Below are 26,471 nucleotides of genomic sequence, written 5' to 3'. Positions count from 1 at the left end.
CCCCTCTGCCATCTCCTCTCTAAGCTAGGCCTTCCGCATTTTATATATGCGGATGACGTTCAGATCCTGATACCCGTAACTGACACACTACACAAAGCTCTCGAGACCTGGAAATCTGCCCTCGCTGTCATCAGCACCCTGCTATCAAACAACTTCCTTGCGCTCAACACTTCTAAAACAGAGCTCCTCCTTATCTCTCCTCACAACATCAAACCACCACTACCGTCGGTCAACGCACCCCTCTCCAGCATTACCTTCCCTCAAGATGTGCGCAGCCTCGGCATTATCATTGATAATCATTTTAACCTCAAAAAATTTATCAACGCCACACTTAAAGGCTGTTTCTTCAAATTGCACACCTTAAAAATACTTAAACCCCTATTACACCTCAATGATTTTCGCACAATACTCCAAGCCATCATCCTTTCGAAAATTGATTACTGCAATGCTATGCTCTTGGGCTTACCCAAAAGCTCGATTCAACCCCTCCAATTACTCCAAAATGCAGCAGCTCGTATCCTCACAAACGACCACATCACCCCTGTCCTCAAACACCTGCACTGGTTACCCATAACATCAAGAATCACTTATAAATCACTCACTCTCATTCACAAATCTCTTCACAACCAAAGCATGCACTGGTTTAAACAACATCGCACCTTTCGTAACACTGACAGACCCACCAGAAAGCAACACCTAGCTACTCTACATACCCCATTACCTAAACTCACCAAGCTTTGCTCCACCAAAGTCTGGGCATTTTCCTTAGCTGGGCCCGACCTTTGGAATAAGCTACCTTTCCCATTCGCCAGGAATCATGCCCGAAAAAATTCAAGCAGAGCCTTAAGACTTGGCTCTTCAAGCAGGCTTACACCTAACGGCACACCTCCACCACTTCATCTCTATCACCTCCCATCATCTTCCCTCTGACCCTCTGTTCTCTATACCCATTGCAGCATAATCTCTTTTTTAACATTATCTCTATTGTAACATTATCCCTTCTGTAACATAATCTCTTCTGTAACTAAATAGAAGTATGATATGTCAGTATAACCTTTTATATTTCTTGGTAACGTAATTTGTATTTAATTCCTCCTTTCAAAGATTTGATACTTAAATGTATGATACTTAATTGTATGCTCTTGTAAAAATTTGATGCTTAATTGTATGCCCTTATATCATCTACCATTTACTTAATCTTTCCCTCCTAAGGCATGCCCCCTCGCCCCCCCCTTCTTTATTCATCAGTTCTATGTTCATTGTAAAGCCTGTTGCTGCTTTTTGTTTCTTGTTAACCCATGTGATGTTCCCAATGACCATTGGTATATAAAAACTGTTAAATAATAATAATAATCTTAAAGATAGGCAGATAAGTTTATCCAGTTAATTTTAGGTCAGCTCTATGGCATGAACAGTTAGTCAGATAATTTATCCAGCCAACCTAACTCCTCCCAGAAATGACCCTGGAATGCCCCTAAATTACCTGGCTAAATTTTAGCCAAATAATGAGAAGTGTAGCTGGATATGTGGGGGAAATATTCAAAAGTTGGCATTTAGCTGGATAACTTGTGAGTTGTGGACCTCATAATATTGACCTGTGGCTGCATTTCACATCATGTAACCATACTAATAACGGCTACGAATCCACAGTCCCTAAGGACAACATTCGCCGGACAGGTGAGCTCATCCTCCTTCAGAGACCCTTCAGGAAAGGAGACCCCCTCAGTCTGCCTGAACCACTCTAAGCAAGTACCTGCTCCATTTTGATGAGGAAACTGTCAATGAAGTCCCGGGGATTGTTGGGGTCCAGGGTTTCTTGATTATGTTTTATTTTCTTCAAAACATATTCTTCAATGTTCCCAAGGAAACCTCCTATTCTATTGTGAGGTCCGGGCAGGAGCTTCATGATGCTTGGAAACATATCATAGAGCTGTGAAGAGCAATATAATATTGTACAGTTCCTGCTTCAGAAAGCAAAATCTCTTACCTTCTATCACACGGCCCTATCTCTTGCTGTCACTGAATCCCCCCCCCCCCCCCCGAAGCTATTTACAAACACATTTATTCTAGTTTATTATGGGGTACATTTTCAGTAAGGCAGCTTAGCCCTTACTCTAAGGTTGTATTATGTGCTGTGTTTGACATTAAGACCTTTCCAGTTAGTGAGAGGTTCTGGGAGGTTTGCTTAAGTAATAGTGAAAGGGAGTTCCTTTTCCAAAAGGGGAGACCACTCTGGGACGGTTGTGCAAAGTCTGTAGCATTTTTTTTGCCATTCAGTAATTTTGGAAGTGGTCTTCCATCCCAACTAGGGATATCCTGTCCAACTGGGAATCTTACTTAGCCAAACCATGGAGGGTGAGATTTTCCCTGCACAAGGACTGAGAGACACTTGCACAGATAAATGGGAGAGATGTAAATTCCATCTTGTGCCCAGAACTAATGTGAACAGTGCTAGTTTCCTATTTAAGAACTCTGACAGTAAAGATTTAATTTTGGACACTCAGCCTAGCCTCCAGAGTCCTTTATTGGCACTCACATCCATAAAGTTGAAAGAGAACTGTTGTTCTATTTAATTATTATTTGAAATCCTTCTATTCCACCTATATAAAAATGTTACACTATACTCCCCCCCCCCCCCCCACTTGGATACAGAACCCTGTCCTGGGGCTCATGAACTGGCTGGAGTGGGAGATACTGTGTTAATTGGCCCTGGGACTCTTGTGGCACCTGACCTCTTGACCCCTAAACCGGGGAGGGGGGGGTTACATTATAAAAACCAATAAACCTTGGCCAGTTCATCCACTTAATAAAGAACATGTTCAGTTGTTGGAATTATGTTGTTATTCATCATGAGAGTATGGCATTGGGGAAAGTGGGAATTGGGTGGGAGGGATGTCAAGAGATAAGGAAGCAAAGGTTAAGGCAATGCCTCAATTATGTACCTTGTGCTGAAATCAAATGAATAAGTTTACAGAATTTGGGAAAAAATCACATAGAGAGGTGACTCAGAGTTTCATGCGCTACCAGAGGACAAAGGCAAACCAATCGTGCCTTCAAAAATACCCTACCCACTATCTTCAGAAAAACGTAATGAGAAGAGTTACCCCATTACAGAATGTTCCATATTGGAAGGGTCGGTTCTTTTACCTGTCCCCAGATTGTGCTAATCAAGAACAAGCTTTCATTCATCATTTGAAGTAAACCACAAAATTCCTCATCTTTATAGTCAAACCGATCCCCAAAGACAATGGAGCAGATGACATTTGAGGTTGCTTGGCTGAAGAAGTAGGTGGGGTCAAAGGGCAATCCTACGGCAAGGAAAGAAAGAAAGGTCAGTGAGACACTAGGACTGGTGGTGTGGAAGATGCTTTAAAAACTGCGGAGGTACTGCACAAAGAAAAAAAAATCATTTACAAAGACCTTTGGTTTTCCTGAACACCTCTACCAGGCACTGGGCTTCCTCCTGGATCCGCTCTTCGATGCCTCTCTTCCCCATCCCGAAATCCCTCAGGGTCATAATTGAAAACCGACGCATCTGGAGCCAGTTCTCTCCATTAGAAAAATTAACTCCTGGAAGAAAATTAAAATAAAGTGTTTTTTAAAATTGTCTTTATTTTCCCCCAGAGTTTTCCCCCTTCCCTTTATGGTTCCAATCCTTATATGCTGGGCAGAAGGCAGGGCAAAAGGGGGGGTGGGGGGTGACTGCTCTGACCATCAATGCTTAAAGCACGTCATCACAGCCACCCTGCTCCTTGGCTGAGGATGGCCATATGCTTGGACCCTATAGGCTGTTCACCAGGAAGAGGCACAGAAGGGCCATCAGCAGCACAGCGCTGGAACCAGACACGGGCAGGACTTCCGCTGCCGGAGCCGTTACGTCCCTGTAGGAGGAGGAAGAGAGTAGCCTCTGGTGAAGCCCAGAGCTGGTGCTGGTGGGAGGGAACGTGAGAGAGAGAGAGAATGGGGTATGGATGTTGCTGAGCAACTTGGGGGAGAGAGCAGGATGTTGGCAATGGGCAGTGAGTGAGGGAGAGCGAGACCATGGGGGAATGGATGCTTCTGGACAGTGGGGAAAGAGAGAGGAGCAAGCTAGGCAGGTGATGTGGGGAGAGAGGGAGGATGGATGACAATGGGCAAGGGTTAAAGAGGGATGCCTGACAAAGGGTGGCAGTAGAGAGTGAGGGAGATGCTGTGCTAAAGCTGCCATCGTCACAAAAGGAGGGAGCACTATGCCAAAATCAACTCTGGTAGGAGGAAGTAAGTTTTGGGTTAAGAATCTGTAACTTGCTGAGAAGAGGAGGAATACTAGGTAGTGGATGGGATGATAGAGGCGGCTGAATGATTATTTAGAAGAGAACCACATTTTAAGTCCACACCAATGTAGTTTTCATTGCAAACAGAGACCCTTCTGGCCTCCTTTGCAGATTAGATGTTGTGTTGTCTGGATAGGATGGACCAATAATTTTGTCTCGCTTAATATCTCTGTAGCATTCGACACTGTCAATTACCCGATACTCCTGGACTGGTTATATTCCCTGGGGATGGGTAATGGGGTAGTGAAATAGTTCTACTCCTAGCTTTCTCATGGCAACAGAAAATTAAACAGGGCAATCACAGTCTCTTGGAGGTTCTGCAAAGATCTTTGCTGTTCTCAGTTTTGTTCAATATCTATTTATTACCACTGCGTGCTATTCTTGCATCCTATAGTGTTGATTTTAAAATATGCCGACAGCTTCTTTTTCCTGTCAGTAAAACCTTGTTTTTGTTATCGCTCAGCTCCCCCAGAGGAGCAGAGTTAGCAATCTGTTAGCGCTCAGCTCCCCCAGAGGGGAGGAGCCAGCAATGTTAGCGCTCAGCTCCCCCAGAGGGGAGGAGCCAGCAATGTTAGCGCTCAGCTCCCCCAGAGGGGAGGAGCCAGCAATCTGTTAGCACTCAGCTCCCCCAGAGGGGCGGAGTTAGCAATCTGTTAGCGCTCAGCTCCCTCAGAGGGGAGGAGCCAGCAATCTGTATGGATCACTCCTCAAGAAGAGAGGGGTTAGCAATCTGTTAGTGATGTGACCGCCAGGGAGGCGGAGTTAGTCTTCTGTTGAATGCTGTTTCCCCAAGGAGCGGAGCTAGCGATATGTAATACTCCGTAGGCAGAGTTAATGATCTGATGTGGGTTGGCTCCCACAGAGTGGCAGTCTGTATGCTACTGCTCTAGTAGTGTAAGGAATAAACACTTAGTGGAAATTGATGAATCCTTGGGCCGATGGCAGATGACAGCGCCCCCAGGAAGATATCCTGAGAGGGACCACCAGCTAGGCTGGAATATAGAGACAAACACAGATAGTTCTTTATTAGACTGGATGTAGAACCACCAGGAGGTGGCAGTAGTGAGCTGATGTGCCCAGCAGGGCTGAAGTCCCTCAAATACTGAATTGCGATCTCTCTCTGGGTTGCTGAGCTGTAGAGAGAGACTATAGGTAGTGAGTAGACAGGGTATGCTGGATACATAACCAGTAGAAGATGATACACTCACAATTGTAGATATCTGTAATGGCCTCTTATGTAACAGAGAGTCTTCAGTATATTCAGGAATAGGAGCCGTAGGCGAGTACTGGTTCCTATATGCAGTCTGAAATAAGAACTCACAAGATATAGGTATGCGATAACTTCTGAGATAGAAGAGAGTCTGTGAAGGGTTTTAGGAACATGGGCCTTCGTGGAGCGAGTACCGGTTCCTATCCGTAATAGAACTCACAGAATTCACATCTGCGATCGCTTCCAGGCAGTAAGGAGTCTTCTGAGCATTCAGGGACGTAGGCCCTCGAGGAGCGAGTACCGGATCCCGTCTTAGCAATCTGAAATCAAGAAGAGAAAGAGCGGGGCCCCCGAGGAGCGGGTACCCCTAGGTAAGTTTGTAGAGGCAGAGCAGCGGAGAAAGATTTCCCCTTGCTAACTCGATTCGTAGTTGCAAGCAAAGACCTTTTAAGTTGGAAGTGGATGACGTCACTACGGGGGGACGCCCCCGAGGTTCGCGCCCTTGCCGGTACAAACTCTGGAGCGCGCGCCCTTATGTCATCAGGAACATAGCGGATCCGCAGCGTCAGGCCAGCCCGGGGATTCCAGGGAGAAGCGGCGAGGAGAAGCCGTGGCAGCATCTGTCAGTCAGACCCGAAGGGAGTCGCCACAAAGGTAGAGAGGGTGGACCGAGGGCGAGAACAGGCACGAACGCAACAGTTTTCTACTATTGACTCAATCTTTACTTTGATGTTTGACAGCTCTTAATGACTGATTAAAGCTTAATAATTTGCATTTGAATCTTGCCAAGACAATAGCTCTCTGGATTGATCAGTTTTCTATCGCTCAAGAGCTGGTGAACCTGATCACTGCCTCTTCCATTTGTGGATTCCATCTGTGATCTGTCTCAAACATCAGCTGAATGCTGTTATAAACATGGGATTTTATAAGCTCAGAATAATCTAACCTTTGAAATGTAGCCTGCCTATGGCGGACCTATGTATAGTTATTCAGGTCTCCCTAAATTCCAGTTAAACATACTCCAGCTGCTGCAAACTTCAGTAGCATGCTTAATAATAACCTGTCCTGTCAGAGCAGTGCTTCCCAAGCTTTTGAAGCCCAAGGCAAACTTAAATTAACAAAAATGTTGTGGGCACAACAACCTCTGTGCAGCAGGCAGTGCGGGCATGGAGAGCACGGGCCTTGCCAAAAGAAGAGCTGCAGAAGCACTGAAAGCCCCACCTGTCTTTCTTCCAAATTTTAAAACAAAGGGAAAGGTGGACAGGGATACAAATGAACTGATCACAATGGAGCAGCTCACACTACAAGTGCAGGAGATAGGAGAAGCTGGTGTGGCTGAAGCAGCCGCCTTGTTTAGTTACCTTGGTTGTTGCCTGTGGCTGCCGGCGCTCCTCTACTGCTGATGCTGCTCCCAACACTCAATGCCCAGTGCACACTGTCCCCATCTCAATCAGCCTGGGGATAAGCTAGGAGGCTGGAAGGGCTCAAAGGAGGAGGCTCAGGAGGGGGGAAGAGAACGGGATGCTGTGCGCAGTGGGGTAGATTTTATAAAACTACGCCCGCGCAAACAAAAGTACGCTGGATTTTATAAGATACGCGCATAGCCGCGCGTATCTTATAAAATCCGGGGTCGGTGCGCGCAAGGGGGTGCGCATTTGTGCACCCTGCGCGCGCTGCTCGTTCCCTCCGAGGCCGCTCCGAAATCGGAGCGGCCTCGGCGGGAACTTTCCTTCGGCCTCCCCCCACCTTCCCCTCCGTTCCCCTACCTAATCCAACCCTATCTACACCCCCCCCCTACACACCTTTATCGCGAAAGTTACGCCTGCCCGGTCGCTGCCGCCACGCGATTCCCCGGCCCGGGAGCGAGTTCGGAGGCCTCGGCCATGCTCCCAAAACACCCCCGGGCCGGAACCACGCCCACGCCCCGGAACGCCCCCGGATGATGCGCCGCCACGACACGCCCCCGACACGTGTCCCGGGGCTTGCGCGCACCGCTGAACCTACGCAAAATAGGCTTGGCGTGCGCAGGGGTTTTTTGAAAGGGTTACGCGCATATCTTGTGCGCGTAACCCTTTTAAAATCTACCCCAATGTGTATGCTTCACAAAGTAGGACCCAGCTCTCTGTACTCTGCCTGCTGCCCATTAATTCCTACACGCCAGGGCTCATGCTGTGGCAAGGAAGGAGAGGAATGCGTGACTACCCATGTTCTCAGAAAGGAGCACTTGCATGTTTAAGAGCCAAATCTGGTGCCTTGAGTTGCTAAGAGAAGAGCTGGTCTAGATCTAAGCATTAGGCAGTGGTGACTTTTCTGTAGCACACCAGATCAGGTCAGACGGCACGCCAGTGAGCCATGGCTCACTGGTTGGGAAACACTGCATTAGAGAGCATATACCTATCTTGCAGCACTTGCACTGGGATCAGTGGCATAGCATGGTGTGTTAATTCTGGTTCACAGAGTTCTTCAGGGTGAGGGTCCATCTTATCTTGCAGATTGTTTAATTCCATATGCTCCAGCACACTCCCTGCAGTCTGCAGAATATGTGGTGAATACATCTCATATTTACTTAACTCCTGTTTGTATCTGAAATAGTTAAACAGAACTTAGGCAGCAACTCTTAATGAATTGCCTTGGTAAATTTAAATGTCAATGACAATAAGCTGAACATGTTTGTAGATGGATGTGATTGTCCAAGGATGGCTGAGAACATTACCACTTACAAGTTTTAAACTTGTGTTAATTTAACCCCCTTTTCTGTGTCTATTACCATATGTCTAATTTATGAACACATTTTTATATGTAATTACAGTTTGGTGGATTCTCTTTACAGATCCAATGAAGTAGATCCCCTGTGTGACTGAGATCATTATACTAGTACATGAGTGTACTAGGAGTACTTCTAATTGGACAGTCTAAAGCATAAATAGAACTAAAGAAGCTTTGAAGTTAGGCGGCCTCTTACTCAGTCACAGTCAACATCATGCGGTCATTACTTCAAGACTGCTTCATTGTATAACGTGTATGTTCCTGGTTCAGTTTCTTGTTTTTGCTTCCTTCAATTGGTCTGGTCTGTTGATCAATGTACATTTATTCTGTTTATTGTACATTGCTTTGAAAGATTTACGTAAGGTGATCCATAAATGTTCCTAAATGAATGAATTAATAAGAGTGTAACAACTTGTGAGTGGTCAGGTTTGAAAAGCTCCAGAAAATTAAGGAGCTGGACTCCTGTGGGTTCTGCCAGAACTTTTATTATGTAGACACAAAAAAAAAACCAGAAGAGAGAGGCTGCTTACCTCAGCAGTCCTTACCAGGATTAAACACAGACAACGTTATTGATTTAGTTATTTTTTTTTTTCTATACCGGTGTTTGATCTGAAATATCACATCGGTTTACAGAGTAACTAGGGTTTTTAAGAAGACGGATGCTTATTATACATTGAAGCTTTATAATATTTTACATTATATTTCAACTGAACAAGGGGGCAATAATATATCCTGTAAGGTGTCTAGCATTCTAACAGCATAGTATATGGTAACTTCAAGATTTCTTACATTATTTTTAAATGAGGGGGAGCAGTATGTCATGCAAGGTATTTTACAAGGTAATTTACAGTATAATATAAATCATGTAAATATAACATCATTAGGTGGTGATGTAACTTGTAACTGTACATAATAGTCATTAGGACGTGGTAAAACTTGTATCTGCACATAGATTAGAACAAGCTATAACATATGATTATCTAGTAGGACAGAGTCAACATTGTTTTTCTTGGCTGGTATGGAGTAACGTAGGGAAACAGCGATTTTGCCATTGCATCGCACTGCTACTACGGAAGCCATAGTGATATTTGTGAAGATTTAAGAGTTCTAGAGATAGCATAGCAGACATTTGGGTGGGGGAGGGGTAGGAATGTGCTTTGTAAGTGAAATGTTGTAGGAGGGGGTCAGGAAGTCTTGAGGGGGTGAGGTGGATGGTGCTCTGGGAGATATGGGGGGGGGGGGGGGGGAGATGGTCGGTGGGTCTGCAGGGTGGGAGTGTTCTTCTAGGTCTGATGGCAGATAGGCGATTAGATAGCTGATGGGAAGGCTTTTTGGAAAAGCCATGTCTTGAGGTTTTTCTTGAAGGATTGCGTTGTAGGGTCCATTCTTAGTTGCATTGGCAAATTGTTCCAGAGCAAGGGACCGGCCATGGATGGGGCACGTTCTCGTGTTGAGGTCAGGTGGGTGGATGTTGGTTAAGGTATTGGTATGGAGTCGTGTGTTAGTGGAGCGGAGGTTCCTTGGTGGGTTGTAAAAATGGATCGTCGTAGTTAGCCATTTAAACTTATCGTTGTAGAGTGTTTTATAGATGAGGGTTAGGACTTTATATTGTATTCTGAGAAGCCTTCCTGTTCCCTCTCAGTCTGACTTCTTATCCTCAGGTGAAGGACAATTCCCGAGACCAAATTCTTTGCTAGGTTGTTCCTTAAGATGGCCCGGGACTTTATGGTAAGCTTGGAATGCTGGCGTACCCATCACCTCATGGCTGGGTGCAGGCCTTCTACAAATTGTTCAAGAAGGAAGATGCTTGAGGCCTGAAATCTCATCCAGCTGTAGTCATTTCCACTCAATTTCTTTGAGTCTCTGAAAATAATTTCAGCAACTTTCTCCAGGGAGTCCCTTTCTGGACCCACAGCTGTTACACCTTCACAGTGCAGCTGCTCTCTCCAGTATGGCAGCCTTCCCTTTGACATAACTAGCCCCTCCCATCATAGTTTGTTGACTGTTCCACTCATTCTATACTGATTTTTTTCCAGGGTATAGAAAGCTGGGTTTTTTTCTTTCTTCCAAAAAAAAAACCAAAACATATCCTGTATGTTCGGCTCTTACCCATTTTACCAGGCTTGTCCATGGGACATATTTTTCTGTCCCATCCCATCCCATGGCAATTTATGCCTGTCCCATCCCATCCTATGGGATTCCCATTACAATATTAATATGGAATACAGTTCAAATAAAATTATTAAATTTATGAAAGTTTACGTTTAGTGTCTACTAAATAGGACTACATGTACAAAGAGACATGCAAAACGACAAAATGTATTAACTTTAACACTCAAAAGTATAATCTAAGTATGACAATTTATTTTACAATATCAAGTATCGACTACCATGGGAAATACAAATGTGTGCCGTCCCATCCCATCCCATGGGACGTGTCCCATGGGAATAACATTCCTATGGACAACACTGCATTTTACAACCCCTATCTCCCTTTTCCTACTATGCTTAGACCCTGGGCTACCACTGCAGCCAGGTCCCAGGAAGAAGAGAAAAAAAAAATGGAGGACAGGATGGAGGCGGTCCAAGAAGGGTGACCAACATTGGATGGGATCTCTAGCGGAAGAGTTAAGAGGAGAGGTTGAGAGATCTTAATATGTAAACTCTGGAAGACAGGAGGTGCAGAGGAGATAAGATACAGACCTTGAGTACCTGAAAGGTTTTAATGATGCACGAACTTCAAATATTTTTGCTGGAAAGGAAACAGTAGAAATAGAGATTACAAAATGAAACTCCAAAAGGGATAACTCAGAATCAACGTCAGGAAATAGTTCTTCATGGAAAGGATTGTGGATGTCTGGAATGCCCTTCCAGATGAGACGGTAAATGCAAAAACAGTCATTCAAAGGGGCATGGGATAGATACTGTGGATCCCTAAATGTTGGAGGACGGAAATAAAGAAAAGTATGCATGGGATAACCTGCTTGATGGCGATTACTACCCTTATTGGCGATTACTACCCCACGATTACAATCCTTAACTAATAAGCCTTGATGCTTTTGACGTAACTGCAACATCGCTCTCCACTTTGATGGTGGAGGGGTGGAGAAGAGAAATTGGACATAGACGACCTTCAACATGAGCCCTGACTTTTATGGTATGAGGTACTGATATGCAGACATAAGGAAAGAAGCACAGGACTATTTTACAGCCAAGACCAAAACAAAGCATGTCAAGCAGCATTGTCTGAATTTTCAAGAAGGCTCCTCACCCATTTAAAATTATGCTATGTTAATATATAAGGCTTGGGAGTAACCCGCATGGAGCAGCAGGTACTACCATAAGAAACTTGCCAGATGGACCATTTGGTCTTTTTCTGCTATCAGTCTTATGCAACTATATTACTATGTTCTTGTTGCATGTGATTTTCCTGTCTGTGCTACCATTTAGACACGGACATCCCATTCTGCCACCAGACTCGTAAGCAGTCAGGTTTGAAAAATGCTGGAAGGTTAAGGAGCTGGACTCCAGCAGGTTCTGCACAGAACTTTTATTATGCATACAAACAAAACAGAAGAGAAAAGCTGCTTACCTCAGCAGTCTTTATCAGGATTAAACACAGAACAACTCTCATATCTTTGGATTCTTTGTCCACCCCGAGGCCTCCCTGTTACCTCTGAGAATAAACTTTTTATTCTCAGTTGCAGGGCAACACCCTGAGACCACAATCCTTTGCTAGGCTGTTCCTTAAGAAAAACCGGGTTAGCTATCTGAAGCCGGCCCTTTAAGGCATTCTGAGTCTCTTTTCTGTGAGTGTATTTATTTATATTCTGCTTTTTGGCACTTCAAAGCGGATTGCGTTCAGGTATTTTAGGTATTTCCCTATTCCCAGCGGGTTTACAATCTAAGGCCTAGATTCATCAAAACACAATGGGGCAGATTTTCAAAGGCTATGTGCGTACCCTGAGGAAATCTGCCCCTGCGTGCGCCGAGCCTATTTTGCATAGGCTCGGCGGCACACGCAAGCCCCGGGACACGCGTATGTCCCGGGGCTTGCTAAAATGGGCGGTCCGGGAGCATGACCAAGTGCCCCGACACAGTGGCCTGTGTCGGAATCTGGCCAGCCAGCATGCGCAAGTTACGCCTGCCAGCAGGTTATGCATGTCAAGCAGCATTGTCTGAATTTTCAAGAAGGCTCCTCACCCATTTAAAATTATGCTATGTTAATATATAAGGCTTGGGAGTAACCCGCATGGAGCAGCAGGTGCTACCATAAGAAAGTTGCCAGATGGACCATTTGATCTTTTTCTGCTATCAATCTTATGCAACTATATTGCATAAGGCGTAACTCCATCGAACAAGGTAGGGGGATCCTTGGAGGGAAAGGTGGGGAGATCCTTGGAGGGAACGGGAAAGCCATCGGGGCTCCCCTTGGGCTCGGCGCGCGCAAGGTGCACAAGTGTGCACCCCCTTGCGCGCGCATGCACCGACCCCGGATTTTATAACATGCGCGCGGCAGCGCACGCATGTTATAAAATCGGGTGTACATTTGTGCACACCAGGTAGTGCGCACAAATGTACCCCGCGCGCGTAGGAATTAAAATTGGCCCCAATGTGTTCTCCCAAGAGGTGCACCACTATCACCTGGGGGTGTTGCCATGATAGTGGTGCCCCTTCCCTCAAAAACACATCACGGCTCCATGGCACGTTCTTTTGTGTCGCGGCTAAACACCGCAACATAAAAGACCATGGCAAGTGTCCCTTTAACACAATGGCGGCCCCAACCTTATGGGATTGCCATTGTCTTAAAGGGCCACTGAAAAATAAAGCTGTGGCCAAACGGTGAGGTTGAGAGGGAGTCATTGCTTACCCCTATTTCAACCCAGGGCCTCAGTCAAGCCAGCCCCGACTCCCCGAAAAGAAAAATAAAGTTGACAGTAAGCATGTGGCAGCAGCTATGCCTCCCCCGACCTCCATGATTGACATATCCAAAGCCCCCCTCAATTGACATATCCTTCCTTCCCCGACCTCCTGATTGCCTCATCCCCCTCCCCCACCCTCCCTAACCCCCTACCTCATCTTTAATCCTACAGTGGGGACGGGTGCACCCTTTCATCTATCCCGATCGACACTATTTTCCAAAATGGCACCAATCTCACCTTGCCCCAGCCATGTGACTGGCTAAGTTCTGGGGACTGGACTCAGAAATTGTGTTTCTCACCTGGGAGACTCAGTCTGATATCCCTGCAAACTTTCATTTTGATGGATTTTCCATCCCCATTCTTTTAAGTGCTTGTAACCTTGGGGTCATGGTTGACAACCCTCTATATATGCACCCATACATTAACTCAGTAGTTCACTCTGCGTACTTCAAACTTTGGATTCTACATTCTCTGAAGCCTATCTTAGCCACATGATTTTAAACTGTGACCCCCATCCTTCATCTTATTGTTGCTCGACTATTGTAACAGCTTGTTCTTAGGTCTCTGCCCGATTCCCATCTTTGGCCTCTGCAGTTAATTCAGAATTCTGCAACTAGATTTATTTCCGGTTCCTCTCCACGTGATCACATTTCCCCAATCCTCAAAATCTTATACTGGTTCCCAGTTGCCTGGTGAATTAAGTTCAAAGTTCTAACCATGGTCTTTAAAGCCCTATATGGTCTTGCATCGATCAGTATCAAATCTTCTATTCGACAATACACCCCCAGGTCGCCAACTACGTTCATCCTCTCAACTATTAGTTATTCCTACCCCAAAACAAGTACGATGGACTACTCTTTGCAAAAGAATTTTTGGTGTAGCTGGTCCAAGTCTATGGAATGAGTTATCCATGACAATCAGATCAGAAAATAACCTGCTTTGTTTTTGGAAGCAGCTCAAGACTTATCTTTTCTCCTAAAGCTTTCCTGGGTCAGAAAGCGCTAGCAGCGCAGGGTATGGGCCCTTCTATATTGCAGATTCAATGCAGATTTATTGTTGGTTACCCTGTTGCTTTACCTAATGTTTATTGTCTGTTTTTGTAATTTATTGAACTGTTTCATTTGGGTGTGTCTTGGACTCCCAGATACTCTGTTGATTGTATGTATTTTGCAGATTTTATTATGTGTATCGATTGTTATCTGCTAAGATTCTTGGATTATAGGACTACACATTTTTTTAAATAAATAAATGTTCCTTTTATTACAGGAACAGGAAGCAACCACCACATGGGGGAGCTAGAAACCACTATGTATAGTTCTCCTCTACCTACACTGATAGTCTTATTAGAGACGGAGTATAGCTCTCTTCATACTAGATAGAATTTTTTTTTTAAGATGACTGAATTTAGAATGGCCAACTTGGAGGAAAAATGGAGAATAAAAATTTTACAATGTATTTACATATATAATTAGCAGAAATACATTTGAATATGTAAATATATTTACATAGCTGCAATATTACAAATTATTAGTATAATATAAAAAGAAGTAAACTGACCAAGTAACTTGGGCATCTGCATAAGTTACTCCTTGCACCTAAACTCCTCCCTCCCCTAGCACCAGATCCTTCTATCCCACCCTCTCGTCTTACCCCCTCATCATCCAATCCATCAGCAGGTCCCCTCCCCCCAGCCAGCAAGAATAGGCTCCTCTTGCTGAGCCCCTTTCCCTGTGCGGCACCAAGTCCCACTCCCCCACCCCTCTCCCTCTCTTATCTGGCCAACAGCAGATCCCCTCCCTCTCCATTGGCCAATTGCATGCCCAGCTGTGCCTGAGAATCTCACAGTGTAGCAACCCCCACCCGGGGTGGAGGGCGGAAGAGCGATCACATTTGTTTCTCTCTCTGAATACCAAGGACAGATGTGTCTGACAGTTTCTCCCCCCCTTCCGTATCTGAGAAGAAGCAGCAGCTGTCTGCATTCCCTCCTCCTCTTCCCACCGTGTCAGTGTCTCCGTCTCCCTCCCGGTCACTCATGTTTAACACTTTCTACTCCGGCATGTTTCCTCCTCCCCAACCACCACAGCCTCCGCCGCACAAACTCCCCCCTCACTTCCAGGATTAGACCCCGCCTACACTGTTTTCCTATTGGCTTAACCAGGCGCAGGGAACAGGCAGAACAGGTTTTCATGGACCTATGTGGCTGACTCGGCCTGTGACGGTTTCTCATAGGCTTGAGAGGAGGCAGGGCAGGTAGACAGTGGGATTTTCATTGGCCCCGCTGACTGGCTGTCCCCTGACACTCTCCCATGCTCTTCCGGGTCTTGCTGTAAGTATTAAGAAGAGCACTAGCAGTAAATAACTTAGAAATGGGGTGGGCTGCTGTTATGGTATGTGCAAAACAAACTGCCCTGTTTTTGTTTTTTTTTTGCTGGGTGGGATTGCAGAGGGACTGGATTCCCAGGTGGGGGCACAGTAAAAATGATTGGCACAAATCCTGGCCACACTAACTGAATTATGACTGTATAAAAGATGCACAAATGCATGGTAGCCAAGTTTGAAGCCTTGACAACTGGTGCCACTGCTCACAAGTTTCAAACTTGTGCTAATTCAACCCCTGTTTGTGTCCATGTTTTATGGAAAATGATCCACTTTTATAAACATTTATAGAAGTGTGACTGACGTAATAACTAAGAATATTATTTACCTAATCCATGAAAAACCTGGTCAAATGTTGGCATTTTTCCTCTTTCAGAAAATACCTCTGCGTGATCAATGAGGGCTTCCTTTATGACGTCATAGCCGCACAGTACCACTCTCATCTCAGGGCCAAAATATAGCTTGAACACAGGACCGTACTTCTCACTCATCTGCAAGGGAAACCAACAGAAATCTGTTTGAAAAACTGAGCCCTCCACTTCTGCTTGAGTGCAGGCACTCGTCTTGGCTCACATCTACTCAGTTCTTTGATGAAATGCCTTTTTTCTTTTTCAAAAATGAGAACAGAAACTGCAGGCTAGAGCCTGGCATGTGAGATACAACTTGAAACTTATACAGTAGCCACAGGGCCCACATGTATGAGCAGCAGGCTACAAACCAGTGAAGCCAAGGATCAAATCCCACTGCCTGTGACCTTTGGCAAGTCACTTTACCTCCATTGCTTCAGGCACATACCTAGGCCTAGATTTACTAAGGCACGATATGGCTGTAACGCGTGTTAAACAGTATATATTGCACAATATCATGTGTTTTTTAAAATAAAATTCCACCTCCTAATAAGATTAGCTGCTTTGCATGTATTTGCATGCATAAAAGTTCTTAATGCACTGCAAAGCAGCTAATGAATAGGCAATACAATGCAAATAAAATAACACAGCTAACTTTGAAAACATTCGGCCACATTATTTCATCGCATTTCAAGGAGGTGTAGTTGTTTTTTGGTGGGGGGGACATTGGGATGCTAATGTACAACCCAATGTCCTTGGGAGACCTCTTAAAGGGCCTACTCCTCGTGGGGGTGTTTGCAGACCTTGCAAAACCCTGCTCACACCTCTCGAGGTGGTGCAAATCCTAAAAGTTATTTAAAAAAAACCAAACAAACCCCAAATCCCTCCCCTTTGCACAAACCCCCGCCACTGCAAGAAAAGACCCCCCCTGGTAATAGACCAGCCCCCCCCTTCTCCAGGACACCCTACCAAAAAAATTAGTGTCTGATGGCCTAAGGTGTTCCCCCTCCCTTTCCCTCAAAAACATAAGCTGGTGGTCTAGGGTCGCCCCTATCTGCCATCCCAATTCCATTCCCCCCCCCCCTCACCCCTCCTCTAATCCACCCAACCTCACACCCAGACTCTTTCCTCCCCCTCCACCCCCCCCAACCTCCCATCCCTCTCTAACATAGCCCCCCCTCCACTCCCTCACCTTGTATATTGAATGTACATAATAGAATGTTTATAGAATGTACATAACCCCTGCTTTTTGTAAATAAACCCCCTTATTCCCTCCTCTGTTCCCAGCATACTCATATAGTTCCAAGTTACTACCCTGCCCCTTCCCTCCCCTCCCCCCTAGTTATAATATCAGTTACAATGTAAAGCCCTGTTGGCTGAATTTGCTGTTGTCTGGAAACCGATGTGATGTCTCGTGCGAATGTCGGTATAGAAAAATGTTAAATAAATAAATAAAAAAATAAAAAAAGAAGAGTGGTTGATGGTATAATGGCAGCTCAGAGCATCCCTAGCTCTGGGCCGGTCAATGCCGCACTCCAAAATGTCACCGACCAACCATTGCCCCATCACGCGACAAAATATTTTTTATTTATTTATCTATCTATCTTGTTACTTTTAGGGTCTGCAGCATTTCGAGAGGGGGCGAGTGGTGGATGCAGATCTGCTAAGACCCCAGGGGGTATTTTTGATATTTTCAGGAGGGTTCGGGCTGGGTGGCCCTTTAAAAACGATGGTCACCTCTGCTGCATTGTTTATCGCAGTATTTTTCCCACGATAAACAATAACGCAGCCATATCACTTCAATATTTTTTGTCAGGGAGGGGCAAAATATCGCGGGACCACCCTACTGCGATATTTCATTCCTCCCACGATGATTAATCTCCCCTTTACACCGTAAGCCTTCTGGTGATAGGGAAACACCTACGGTACCTGAATATAATCTATTTTGAAGTGTTGAAAAGCAGAAAAGGAATAAATCAATCAAAGAATAAATAAATTAATCTGTTTCAGTTTTTATAATATTCCTGGAGAGAAGAATTAATAACAAAATTAAATATGAATGATGTGAAGCGGCAGCTAACATTTTATTACTTCCTTGGCATGGTGGAATATTGGAAAGGAGGGATATGGGAAACCAGGCCAAACTAGGCAGGGTTCCCTCACTAGCTTAGCTAAGTAAATGGTAGATGCCATGGGGCAAAGATAAAAGGCTGAAACTCCATAGGCTGTGGCATGCAGAGTGCTTCTCTGAGCACAGACACCTCACAGATGTATAGGATGCTTGCAGTATAACAGACATACGTAATATTTTTCAGTTCCAAGATAATCAACATTATGCTTTATGGCAGGCCTTCTGAAACCTATCCTTGTGACACCTCAACCAGTTAGTTTTTCAGGATGTCTACAGTGAATATGCATAAGATAAATTAGCATGCATTAGAGAGACTTGTCTTCAGCTCAAATTTGGAAGACGTTCCAGATGAAAGTTGAACTGGATGTTCTCTTGCAGGCCTGAACTCCCCAATGCCTTTACATCGTGACATCCGCTTCAGGTGCAGCCGCAACTCCTTCCTGGGACATTTGGGCCATCTCCCCCCAGGGCTGGAACCACAAACCATGGCGTTTCCTCTCTGCGTGTTCCCTGCCGGCATCGCTGTTCTGATGATGTCAGCTGGCACCAAAACCAGGGGGAAGGCGATTATTTTGCTTTCTGCGGGATCATTAGGGGGGCTGTCTCGCATCAGGACCTTTGTCTGGATTCGTCAAGGGCACTTCTTTCCCACCTCCCCGACTTCCAACCAACAGCCAGATTTCCCAACCATCATATAGCAATTACAGCACAATGGAGTCCATCATTCCCAAAATGGGAGACACAGGAGCTGCAAAGAAGGTCTGAAGGGTGCCATGATACTTCATCTGTACCCTTAGGGATTTTAGATATTCATCTTTGGAACTGTTTTATATAATTGTATTTTTGTTATGTTGAAAAATATTGCAATTGCTGTCTTCACTTTGGGTGCCAATGGTTGTCAACTCCACCACTAATGGCCATGTCTGCCCTCCTTCCAGTGCTTGCTTTTTACCTCCTCCCCAACTCCCCCAGTGCTGGAGCCTCACTCTTTCACCAACTTCCTCTCCCCCAATGCAGCTGCCTCACTCTCTCACCTCCTCTCCTTAGCACCTCATGTCTTCTCCTCTCCCATCATAGTGCTGGTGCCTCACTTCTCATCCCCTTTCCTGCAGCACAAGGATTTGCTCTCTCTTATTACTCCCTCCTCACCCCAGCTGATAGATGAGAGCCAGAGGACCCAGTACTTATTTAAGTTGCTTCTTACATAGAAACATAACAGCAGAAAAAGACTAGATGGCCCATCTAGTCTGCCCATCCATCTAATTTATCTAGCCTTACAATTCCCATCATTCCTTTAGAGATCCCATGTATTTATCCCATGCTTTCTCAAATTCAAATTCATTTTTGTCTCCACCACTTCCACTGGGAAGCTGTTCCATGCATCCACTACCCTCTCTATAATGAAATATTTCCAAAGATTAATCCTGAGTTTACCCCCTTTCACCCTCATCTCATGATCCCTTGTTCTAGAGCCTCCTTTCCATTGAAAGTTGCTCACTTCTTGTGCATGGAAACCTTTGTGACATTTAAATATCTCTATCATATCTCCCCTATCTTGCCTTTCATCTAGGTTATACGTATTTAGATCTTTATGTCTATCCCCATATGAATGAGAACAAAGACCACTGATCATTTCAGTAACCACCTTCTGGACTGACTCCAACCAGTTATATCCTTTTGAGGGTACAATCTCCAGAATCGTATACAGTATTGTAAATAAAGCCTCACAATATTGCCTCCTTTTTTTCTGCTGACCATTCTTTTCCCTATGCAGCTAAGCCCTCGCTTTATCCACCTGTTTAATCAGCTTAAGATCATCAGATACACTCCCTCCCAAATCCCAACCCATTGGTCTGTCCTGATGGTGTTCAAGCACAGGATAGAGATAGAGGAGAAGTCAATAAACTGCTATTAATCAATAGGAAATAGCCATTGCTTGTAGCCGGCATTAGTATTATGGGATCTATTTAATGATTGGGTACTTGCCAGATAATTATGACCTGGATTCGCCACTGTCGGACACAGGATACTGGGTTTGATGGACCCTTGGTCTGACCTAGTATGGCATATCTTATGTTCTTATAGGAAGCCAGACTCACCTTCATAAGCGCTTTGCCTGTTCCATCGGTGTCTATCTGCAGTAAGTTTCCTAAAATAGGAAGAGGAGTGGGACCTGGGGGAAGATTGCCTCTTTGGTGCACTGTCCTCCGTATGAAAAAGAACAGCAGGCAGGAAAGACAACCAGCCAGGAAGAGGGTCTGTGCCGCAGCAGCATCCATGGCGAGGGAGAAGAAGGCTTTTTCTTCCGATCCTGGATTAGATTCTCCAAGACCTTGTTTGCCGATGCACTGGTGAGAATCTGTTGATTGTGCGTCTGATTCAGGGTGGAGCCAATCTGTTGTCAGACACTGGGTAACGCTGATGTTTCTGACATTGCCTTCTGTGGTATGTGGTATGGAATGGTTTTAATCTGAAACAGGAAAGCAATAAGGAAAGGACAGCAGTCTGGTTTATTAAATCACTGCTGTAGAACCTGCTGTTCCCTTCTGGATGCCAGCAAGCTACACCCAGTTTCTGCAAAACAAAATAAGTATTACAGACAGAAATGAGTTTTACAAAGCGATCATTGGGAAATCAGCTGTCAAAGGTGTGTGTGGGGGGGGGTGTTTTAAACATGCTTGCAGGGTTCACATGCACATACTTTTAGCTGCACTAAGAAAGGGGTGCTCCTTTGTGCGTGTTTAGGTCAGAGGAATAAAATAGCACAATGGACATCGCATTTTCAAAAGTGCACCTGCTATTTAACATTTTCCCCTTCCGCCCTCCTGGGTGCAGAGTGGTTAGGATCCTACACCTTTCAAAAACCACCTACCACGTGGGTGGTTTTTGAAAGCATTTGGCCCGCCTAAATGGATTTTTACAAAAATTGCTTCCGCCCCGTTCTGTGGGTAAAATGACGTGCTTGTGTCCTCCCATAGGTGCGGACTGAGTGGACGCACTACTGGAGGCGAGGTTGGATTTACCCACAAAACATCTGGATTTTCAAAAGTCTGCTGGGAAATGACCCAGAAAAATTCTCTGCACACGAATTAGCAGGGGTAATTGTGTGTGAGAGGTTTTCCCAAGAGAACATAGGGCTGCTGTTTTTACACCTCCTAACGACAACGCGTATAGTTTAAAGTTATTGTATTGCTAGTATCATGACCCCTCCATCATAATTGTTCTCCTTAAGATATCTTTATTAATATTGTTGTCTAAGTAACCTTTTATACTCCCTGTTCTCATATATATATATATATCCCTTGTATTTTTATTGCATAGATTATTTATTACACTTATATCTACTGTATATTTGTTTTCCACATTGTTCTACTGTTCTTTGTAAGGGGCTTCGCCCATAAGTTATTAGTTGTATGTAAACCGATACGATGTGCAAACAGCTATCGGTATAGAAGAAATCTCAAATAAATAAATAGAAAGTTCCCACCACATGCCCTCATTGACACTGGCTCTGAGGCAACAACATTGCTGGCCAGACATTTTTACAAACATTTTGATCATGAACTGATGCCAGCTGGACCAAGCTGACTGCAGCGAGCTAGTTAGATATCCCCCCTAGTGGGATGTTCTTGAAACAGACACATCTAGTGTTTCTCGGGCAAAAGGTCTACAACCTATGGGGTAGATTTTCAAACCAGCGCGCGGGCGTACATGTGCGCGAGCTACCCGGCGCGCGCACATCTACGCCCGATTTTACAACTTGTGCGCATTTTAAGCATTTCCCAGATCCAGATGTGCGCGCTTTATAAGCTCTAAAAAGAGAACACATCATTTTATTGAGCACCCTCAGCTGCTCTTCACACAAGGATACCTTTTCAGTAGTTTTATTAGTAACTACCAGCTGAGCCATGAAAGAATTTATAGCTCATGGGGCTGACTTCAATTCCAAGGGCTCTCACACAGTCTCTTTTACCCCATGGCAGAGTTCTTTTACTGGTGTGGGGAGCAATTTCTCCTCCAAGGCCTTAGGTGGCAGGGGTGACACTATAGTCTTTACCTGGCAGAAGTATACCTTTCTTTACTGCTCTGAGTGATGTAGGTGCCAATAACAAAGCAAAGACTCTGATGGAGTGTCCACAATTAAACTTTGCTTCTGGTATCCTTGGATAAGTAAATGGAACAGTTCAAACAGTTCTTTGCACCACAGATGCTATGTACAGTTCTCGGTTTTCCTCAATCCGTGCAAGGGTTTTTTGCCACCAGGACAAGGGACACTCACCTTCCAGGGCTTGCATAAATGATCCCAAGTGGGTTGGGTATTCTTGCTTGGGCAGACCCCCCCCAAAAAATAAATAAAATAACTGGCCAGAAAATAATGGTAACACAAGTCTTTGCACAGAGTCCCAACTCTTTCTTCTCATAGTGAAGACTCCAAGTGAGGGTCCTCAAATTGTCTTACAGTTCTCCAGAGTCTCTCTTGCTCAGGATTCCTACCTGGAAAGGATCCACACAGGACCACACAACTCTCCAATGTTCCTCCTTCAGGGCAGGAAGGGGGCAGCAAAACTCTCCCTCCCCGATCTAGCACCAAAATCTTTCTGCAGTAATTGAATCCAGGAACACCAGAAGTTCCTTGCATCGGGTCATCACCCCTCCTCTGTTCTCATGGAGGGTACAAAGAGGCAGGTGTTCCTTACCCTGTCCCCCTACAGAAGGAGACTTCCTTGTAATCTTCCTCCAGGCGACAACCAGGGGTCTTACAAGGCATCTTACAAAGAAAAATGGGGAAAACCCAGTGCAACTCGGAAGGCAAATCCAACCAGCCAAAGAGTGGATTGGAAAAGCAGCTTCCCAACCTTTCCCAGTGACACCAGGTTGCAGTGCCTGAGTCCCAAAAATCCAAATGAGGTGCAAAGCTCATGCACCTCCTCTAACTCCAAAACGTAGACTCACTGTAGTATCCCAATCTCTCAGGAAAAGAGTTGCATTTATAACCCACAAGGGGATGACCATCCCAGCACGCTCAAAGGGAGGAGCTGTAAACGAATGGTGCCTTCCCTTACTACCCATCTGTTCGGTTCCTAGCTAAAGGAGTTTCTGGGATATACTATTAATGAACCCCAGAGGGTCATTACATATATAACAAGACATGTCCTCTTCACTCATTTCTGGGTTAAGATCAGTTTTCCACATTTCGCCTATAACCGTGAGAATGGTATATGACAGCATGAAATGGAGGAACTTATAGAGACTTGATTGACAGTGAATTTTTACTGGATTTGTAAATAAATGATCATCTTTGAAAAACTCCAGATGTATATTTAGTTGTTTTATTTGAATCTTGTATTAATAAACTTATGTGTTAGAAAGTATTCTAAATAATCATTTTTTGTGAAATCTAATTTCAATAAACATTCAAATGATTTGCTCCCTTTTTATGTCTATAAAGTCTTGGGCTGTGTGAATACCTGATAGCTCTAACCTAAAAACAATATAAAGATCTCTTGGAGGAAACTGGATTGCCTACTAAAAGCAAATGAAAAACATTTTCCTATGGCAGTGGCATCAAATTCCTGAGAAATTTTCAAATAAATTTGCATGGCTCTAATGATTATAGAACGTTAAAACTCTATTGGTAATTCTTTTCCATCAATATGTAGAATATACTTTAAATCCAGGGGAGCAATTATACTACTTTGCATAGACAAGTCTGAATAATCTTTGTATAATAGCTAATCCTACAAAGAGCTCAGCAAACATGCCATATTAGAAAACCCATTCTCCCCTCTTCCTTTGGTATCAACAATTTTTCAGCTGGTATTCTTGCCTTTTCCAATTCCAAATAAAGTCTGAACAGATTTTATTTATCTTCCTGATTTTATTTTATCTTCCTGAAGCAAGGTCTGAAGAATCATTTGTAAAATGTATAATAATTTGGAAAGCAAAATCATCTTAATGCAATTCTCCCAGTGATAGATATGGGAAACTGCATCCAACTTTGTAGTTTATTTTAAATTCTTGAATAATTGAACATAAGAACATAATAGGTTAAGCATTAGAGCCATTTTGATGGGAGGAAATGACATCATTGCTGAGGGCAGCAGCTTGAAATTGAGCACCTCCGTCAAGCGGGCCAATCTAGAAGATATCAAAGGCATCTATTCTTCAAATTTTGCTCTGCCTATTGGAATTGTGTTCTGCCATTCGATAATGTCTACTAGGTTGAATGGTTTCATTGTCCATATTATCCACCCAGATCAGGCCTCACACCCTGGGATTTGTTTAATGCTTAGATTTTCTGATAAACGCGTGGTCCTGTTTTATTCCATATCGATGTCTTTGGTTGGATGGGGAAGGGAATATGCCAGCTATTAGAGTAAGTTATGCTGCATATAGAACCGGTGTCTGGCAAGCAGGTTCCAAACACCTCCCTGGTTATGGTCTAGCAGTTGTTTTAGTGGACTGAGCCCAAGGTGAATGGATTCTGAACAGAGTAAGCAGGGCAGCTAATCCCCTCTGTGGCAAGGAATATCTCTCTTGGCTGGCACACCAGAAACTCACTGTTTAAAGGGATTTACTGTGTCACCTCTATCGAACCCACAATCCTGTTCGTACCTGGATGGTACCACCTTTATTACTCTCTTGCCTGGTTATCTCAAGGAAGACCGAATGGGTGCTACAGGTCTTCTTTACAGTCTTCTCCTCAGGATGAGAGCTACTTAGAAACTACCTGGGAAAAACCTTTCCAGCATCGACCTTGCATGTATAACCAAATTCAGCCTAGTCAACCTCTCAAGGCTCCTAACAGATATCAGCAATGTAATTATTATACATGAACCTTCTGTATACCATAATTAAAAATAATTAAAAGGCCATTACTCTCTACCGAAATTTGTGACAATAGCCAAACACACACCTCCTCCACACCTGCATGTACACATTCCTCGTGTTGACAAAAGAGAGGAGAAAAACTGACACCCATACCCCTCACTGCCCAAACCCAGGGCAGATGCCCAAGGGTATTAAGTGTACATCTGTGTCTCCCTCCCCCCATGGCCCTTTCCACACACAATTAAAACTTATGCATTTATAACACATTTTACATGAAAAAGGACATTGAAAGTACAGTCTTCTGATGTAAAAATATCACAACATGTATATTATATTTACATGCACTGCTATAAAAGCAAAAAAGATCATTGGAACCCATATGGTATTAAGCTTATTGGAATGTGTGTTGGGTGTTGACTTGGTCCTTCTGGCCCAGGCATTTAGCCTGGTTCACCTTAGAGAATCCTGGTTGCAGGGCATTTCCCCTGGGGAGGGGGATAAGACGCCAGGGCCCAGAGGAAAGGGGGGCCTCAGATGAGGCTAGGAGAAAGCACAAACTTTGCCGAGCTACTTATGTGAGTAAACTGCTACATTTCCGTTTCTAGCACGGCTGAGGTAAGCAGGCTTGTGTTTTGTTAATTTTTTATTGTAATTAATAAAAACTGCATAAGGATAGCCAGAGTCCAAACTGAATCTGTTTTCTGGTAAGCCAATGACTGCTCATGGTATCACATTCCCAAACCGAAACAGCACTAACTGCCAGCATTTAATCAGTAACAATACTACCTATGAAAAGGCAACATTGCAAATGTTAACACCAGGCAGTAAAACATCAATATTTCTCCTATTGGGAAAACAGAACAAAGCAGGCTGGCAGAAAATCTCACCTCAGTCACACAATCAGAACATAAATAGACTCTCAAACACAGACTAAAGAGACCATAAAGTATAAACAGAAACTTGCAGACAAAACCTGAACTGGAAAGTGCAAAAAGCCAGACACAAAATGCAGTGCAACAATGGAAAAACAGAACCATCACAATTCTTAAAACATCAAATAATAAAATCAAGAAATATAAAACATAATAGTAAAACCATAGATATTTCAAAACAACTGACAGAACATCCAATTATTAAAAACTCGTATAACAGTTTTTTAAACAGTAGAGAGATCAAACAATACCTAATAATTAAAACTAATAAGGATAAAATTATCCTGCACTCTCCATACTTGAGAACGTTTGATTTCCAGTTGCCCTGAAATTGACGTTGATTAGTGTGTGTGTGTGTGTGGGGGGGGGGGGGTTTGCACAAACTTTGTTTGCTTTCTCTCTTATATACACACACTCTCTCCCTATCCTCTCACCCATGCTTCATCTCCCTCTCTCCCTTATACACATTCTCTCCAGTTCTCTTTCACTCATATATGCTCTCTTACTCAGACAACTCACTCCCTCTCTCATGCTGTCTCCTTCCCTCTCTCAAACTCATTATATGCTTTCATATACACATTCCCTATTACCTGTTTGCTCTCTCACATACACACTCCCTCTTTCTTACATGCTTGCTCTCTCA

General features: G+C 44.2%; 2 protein-coding genes across 4 annotated transcripts in view; one reads left to right on the top strand and one right to left on the bottom strand.

Annotated features, from left to right (window-relative positions):
* The window catches only part of LOC115100816 (cytochrome P450 2C23-like), a 99,626-nt gene that overhangs the window by 20,838 nt on the left and 52,317 nt on the right, over positions 1 to 26,471 (top strand). The window lies entirely within an intron of this gene.
* The window catches only part of LOC115100814 (cytochrome P450 2A6-like), a 67,994-nt gene that overhangs the window by 17,401 nt on the left and 24,122 nt on the right, over positions 1 to 26,471 (bottom strand). For 2 of the 3 annotated variants that reach the window (XM_029619733.1, XM_029619732.1), the window contains exons 2-6: positions 20,165 to 20,535; positions 15,916 to 16,078; positions 3,421 to 3,570; positions 3,148 to 3,308; positions 1,754 to 1,930 (exon numbers count right to left, since the gene is read on the bottom strand). In XM_029619733.1, coding sequence (XP_029475593.1) covers positions 1,754 to 1,930; positions 3,148 to 3,308; positions 3,421 to 3,570; positions 15,916 to 16,078; positions 20,165 to 20,344 — 831 coding nt within the window. In that variant the 5' untranslated portion in view covers positions 20,345 to 20,535. The remainder of the gene's footprint in view (positions 1 to 1,753; positions 1,931 to 3,147; positions 3,309 to 3,420; positions 3,571 to 15,915; positions 16,079 to 20,164; positions 20,536 to 26,471) is intronic. The other variant, XM_029619734.1, reaches the window with a different exon arrangement.

Source organism: Rhinatrema bivittatum, chromosome 11 (genome assembly GCF_901001135.1).
Source record: "Rhinatrema bivittatum chromosome 11, aRhiBiv1.1, whole genome shotgun sequence".
In the NCBI taxonomy this organism is placed as follows: domain Eukaryota; kingdom Metazoa; phylum Chordata; class Amphibia; order Gymnophiona; family Rhinatrematidae; genus Rhinatrema; species Rhinatrema bivittatum.
The sequence above is the reverse complement of the archived record's forward strand: the minus strand, read 5'-3'. Positions and strand labels throughout refer to the sequence as shown.